Below are 4,645 nucleotides of genomic sequence, written 5' to 3'. Positions count from 1 at the left end.
CCTTCATAGCTGCTCTCTCTATGGCCCAGACAGTGCTGAATCTTCTTTGCTGAAAACTTGGGACTTTCACTACAGTTTGCTGAGATTGTAACCTATCCATTCAGCTCTTCAACAGTATTCTAACTTTCCTTCAGTGAAACAACAAAAATGAAATAAACACCCAGAGACCAGATTGTGTGCTTTCTTTTCCATATGCATTTACTCAAAACAAAGATAGACCACTCACTTAAAGCAAGTTATTACAACTTAAATTGGTTTAGCTTGGCTTCCTTGATATTTGACCCCTTGCCACAATTTAAAGTTTTTTTAAAAGAAAACTCAATAAATAGAATAAATAATATTTCATCCTCATATTCTGCCCTTCATCATTTGCTTCTGGAGCATTTCCAGGAGACTTGTCAGGAAGGTCATAGGATTGCCTGTTGTAGTTCGGTTGCATGGCTGATCGCAGGAAAAAGACTATGGGGATAAAAAGAACAGAGAGAGTAAAACAGTGCAGAGCCAGCAGCCCAAGGTATTGTGGGTAGCCCAAGGAAGGTATGGTGGTGGGCAAGGAGCAAAGTGTGTGTGAGCAGCAAGGGGCTTGTGATTAGAGTGAATAACTGGAGAGGCCCTGGGCTGGTCTTTGGGTAAACATTATAGAGATTTGACCCTCAAGTGTCTTACCCAATTCCAGATTCCAGTATGATGGTTTATAATGGAACTTGGGAGCACATAGACCTGAGTTGAAATCTTATCTCTGCCACTTTTAATTTATCCTTTCATTTACTTTGGGTTTGGGACCACATCTGACAATGCTCAAGGACCCTGTGTGCCAGGGATTGAACCTGGGCCTCCTGTTGCAAATCATGTCTTCCAGCCCATTGAGCCAACTCTCCACTCCTTCAGCCACTCATTAAATATGTAGCCTTTGGCAAATGGGTTAACTTCACTGAGTTTCAGTTATTTCCTCTCTAAAGTGAGGGTTATAAATCTTAAACAACTGTCCCAAAGGCAATGCAAATAGAATTCAGTGTAACAGGGCATATGAACAAAATTCAATGGAACAGATATATGAAGCACTCAGAACTGCCTGTACTGCCTATATAAGCACCCAGAGTGAACATGTTAAACCAGATTTTCTCCACATAAAGAGCTCAGAGCTTCTTATGGTCCAGTGGAGCAATTGCCCCCTTAGAGATTCACTGTCTTTATCTGTGAACAGTATAGGCCAAAACATCAGGAAAGTCATCACATTGAATGTCTAGGATATTTTGTGGACTCTTGTTCTGATTCTTTATGTTGTAGCTTCATATTTTAACCTGGATGACTTCTTTGATTATTCCATAATAAAGATAAGCAAATGGCTACATAGATGTGAGCAGCCTTTTCAAATCAGAGGCAATAAGGGCCTTCTTTGGATAGGGCTCACAGGAATAGTCATCTTTGTTGCACTGTATAGACATTCCTTAACAACCTGGAACTACCATGTCTACCCTAAACACGCTTTCTCACTCCTATTCAGCTGGCATCCACATTCACAGACCTAACTAGAGAAAATCACAGATTGAAAACAAACTCACTGGGCAAATGTTCTTTAAGCGTCCAATGGACTTTTTCAACCTCTGTAAACTCCTGCGGGGTCCTTGGCTTACTGTGGCGTTGATCATCTGTGACAGCCCTTCCTGGAAGCAAGGGGTGGTGCAGTTGTCCTAGTAAGGAAAAGAAACACTCAGGGATGGCTTTGACAAGGAGTGATGACAGAAAATGTTTTAGAGACTATTTGAAATTTACTACTGTAACTAAACTAGCATTCATTTCAGGTAGATCCCTGGTCGAGTCTGGAAATGGTCTTTAAAGTAAGGTCCTTATGGTCTCTCCTTAGAGAGTTTCAGTATGAGTTTCAGTATTAGTTCATCCTGGGAGCATGCAGGCAAGAGATCCTGGAAAAGGGTCAGGTCCAAGTCTGCTGACTTTTCCTTTTTGTTTTATTTTGTGCCTCCCAAGCAATGCAGAATGTCCCCAAGGTTAGCCCCAATGATTTTTAGTCAGTCTACCAGGGTTTAGTGCTAGGTTCTCGGATAAGGTACTCAGTGGTAGATGATCCCACCAATTTGCAGTGGTAGATGATACCACCAATGTAGTGGTGCCACCAGGGGCCACCAGGACTATACCTGGCAATGCTCAGGGAGGCATGTGGTATCCCACATGTACTATAACTCCTGTAATACTTCCCACATCCCACAAGACTCTGGTTAAACCAATATTCTCTATTCTAAATCTTAGTGATCTTAAAATTAGAGACAAAATAAAGTCCTTTCATGCTAGCCTGATGGGATGTGCTGATTGAGGAGTCAATGTTTCAGCAATAACTCAAAGCATGGACTATTAATCCAGGGGCGTGGCCTCGTCTATAAATATGTGACTTCTAATCTATTCTCATCTAGTGGCTGAATCTTCATTGGTGAGCAGCTCAGATATCTCCAGGCCTTGCTTGGGAGACACAGAACAAAGTGAAGCCTGGGATGAGAACTTCCTTCTGACTTAACCACCAAATCCCTCCACCCTGCTCTTACTCTCTGCCAAGATGCTAGACCCCTTTATCACTTCTCTCCACCCTCAATCTCAGACACTTTATTCATTTAGAATGAGTGTCTGAACTAAGCAATGATCACCCTAAGTCAGATATATTCAAGAAAGAAAGGGAGATTGGCAGGAGGCATAGCATTTATTAGTCTGCAATAAATAACAATAGCTTCTAATAGTTGTAGCATTAGGCAAATTAGCTATCAGCACTCTGAGAACAGTGGTGGAGAAAGGTCGACACTAGTGGTGGGATTGGCCCTGACTCACTGTATGTCTAAAATCCAACTATAGAGGACTTTGTAAATCACAATGGTTTCAATAAAATAAAATTTTTTAAATGGGTATCAGGAGATACTTGTTAATTATATTATTAGTTCTAGTTTGATTTAGTTGTGCACTTGGCCATTAATCTAAAAATATTGAAGCTTTTCAAATATTGCAAATTATTCAAATTTCTCAAGGGGCAAAATTTATTACAAAGAAATTTATATAGTAAGGAATTCAGGAGCCTGGTTTTAAAAGGAAATGCCAACCTGTAACAATTATAATAAAGTAACTTCCTTATCTAAGAAAATACAAGGAGATATAGCCATTTCATTTTATCTAAAATGACAAAAATAACAGAATCAAATAGTATTCTTATATGGTACTTACTGAAGGGATGGGCAGGCACAAACAGTTGGTTCCCTGAAAAGACAATTTAAAAGTGAAGATTTCAGACATAAACTCTACCATTAATTTGCAAAGTTCTTAAACGAGCATTTACTCACGTTGGTGCTGCAGTTACATTTTTGATCATGATTCTAAAATAAGAAAAGAGACAAGAACCCACATGGTTTGTGCATTGTTCATCTTGCTTTGTGTTCACTTATATTTTCCAGCTAATGTCTTCCTCTGTGACTTACCTGCTCTTTAGTGATGAGAGACTGAACATCAAGAATCTCCAAGGAAGTGGAACATCTCTTACTGGTCGTGGAGCAGAAGAGCAAGGCAGAGGCAAGGACCAGGAGGATCATCTTGACTCAGGGCTGCAGCTTCACCTGCAGAGATCTTCACATTGAGTCCTATTTAAAGCTCCCTTGCAAACATGGGAAAACCCTAACATCAAATTGATACCAATTTTTCTCTGTAAGTTTGGACCACTTGACACAGGAAAAAATATATATCTATCAAACTGAGTCACTTGGAAAAGACCATATTACATTGTGGCAAGAAATATCATTCCTCAGAAAACATGCTTTTCAAGAAGTCAAGTATGGAGATGCTGAAGGAAAAGTTAAAGATCTTAAAAATTATCACTTCTTTCTTAAAAGGCAGAGATTCTCATTGTGAGAAAACACTTTCCATGAAAGCCCAGGTCTGTATTTTCCCCTTTTTACTTTGTTAGAAATGCTGATATAATAATCAGCTATGGTTGTAATAAAAGAGGGTGAAAGGGGGGAGGAGAGAAGGGCCAAATTGCTGATTTTTTATGGGGGAGGGTTTGCTACCTCAGTCCTGGAAAGCTCAGTTTTAGTCATTGTAATATCAGTCTTAGATTTTTTTTTCAAAGCTTAAAACTCCTGCCCAGGGCTAGACTATTGACTTCCATCACATGCTTCTTTTAGCAAATGTTCCTTAGAGCAAGCAGGTGACTGAAGAAGTTTAGGAATCTAGCAACAGTGCTTAGCAAATGCATTTAGGATAACCCAGTTTTTCTAGGGGGGTTAAAGAAAGTAATAAACACAGTATTTTGCATCATGAAACAAAATCCGTAAGTTTAAAATAATAGCTAACTTTTATTAAGCATTTACTGTGTACAATCGTAGGCCCATCATAGAAATTAAATAGGTAATGCATTGAGCCACCAAATGAGATAGATACTAACTTGTCATTTCACTTTGCCTTTTAAAGCAGGTATATTAACTCCCTGGCCCTTTGGTAGGATTGTACTTCAGACCACAATCAGGAAAACTATCTTCCTGTGAGCTAAGTATTCTCAGTATTGTTTTATATAAGGAGAAACTGAAGCAAAAGCAGCAAATAATGAGGAAGCAATAAATTTTGTATCACACCCAGAGTCTGGCTCCCAAGTTGTCTT

At 39.3% G+C, this 4,645-nt stretch overlaps 1 protein-coding gene across 1 annotated transcript; it reads right to left on the bottom strand.

Moving 5' to 3' along the window:
• Window positions 1–348: 348 nt before the first annotated feature.
• Window positions 349–3,581, bottom strand: IL9 (interleukin 9). Its single transcript, XM_049787365.1, has 5 exons — window positions 3,471–3,581; window positions 3,336–3,368; window positions 3,220–3,252; window positions 1,563–1,691; window positions 349–459 (listed from the first exon to the last, which is right to left on the bottom strand). The coding sequence occupies exons 1-5, from the start codon at window positions 3,579–3,581 to the stop codon at window positions 349–351; spliced, it is 417 nt and encodes a 138-aa protein (XP_049643322.1).
• Window positions 3,582–4,645: the final 1,064 nt, after the last annotated feature.

The sequence above is a fragment of the Suncus etruscus genome, chromosome 14, assembly GCF_024139225.1.
Source record: "Suncus etruscus isolate mSunEtr1 chromosome 14, mSunEtr1.pri.cur, whole genome shotgun sequence".
Lineage (NCBI taxonomy): Eukaryota > Metazoa > Chordata > Mammalia > Eulipotyphla > Soricidae > Suncus > Suncus etruscus.
The sequence above is the reverse complement of the archived record's forward strand: the minus strand, read 5'-3'. Positions and strand labels throughout refer to the sequence as shown.

Excerpts from the sequence above, each read along its gene's own strand:
- IL9 (XM_049787365.1), bottom strand. The coding sequence starts at position 3,581 with ATGATCCTCCTGGTCCTTGCCTCTGCCTTGCTCTTCTGCTCCACGACC. Across the intron at positions 3,253-3,335 it reads AATGTAACTGCAGCACCAAC|GGAACCAACTGTTTGTGCCT; the intron begins GTGAGTAAATGC and ends TTGTCTTTTCAG. Across the intron at positions 1,692-3,219 it reads TGTGCCTGCCCATCCCTTCA|GACAACTGCACCACCCCTTG; the intron begins GTAAGTACCATA and ends TTTCCTTACTAG.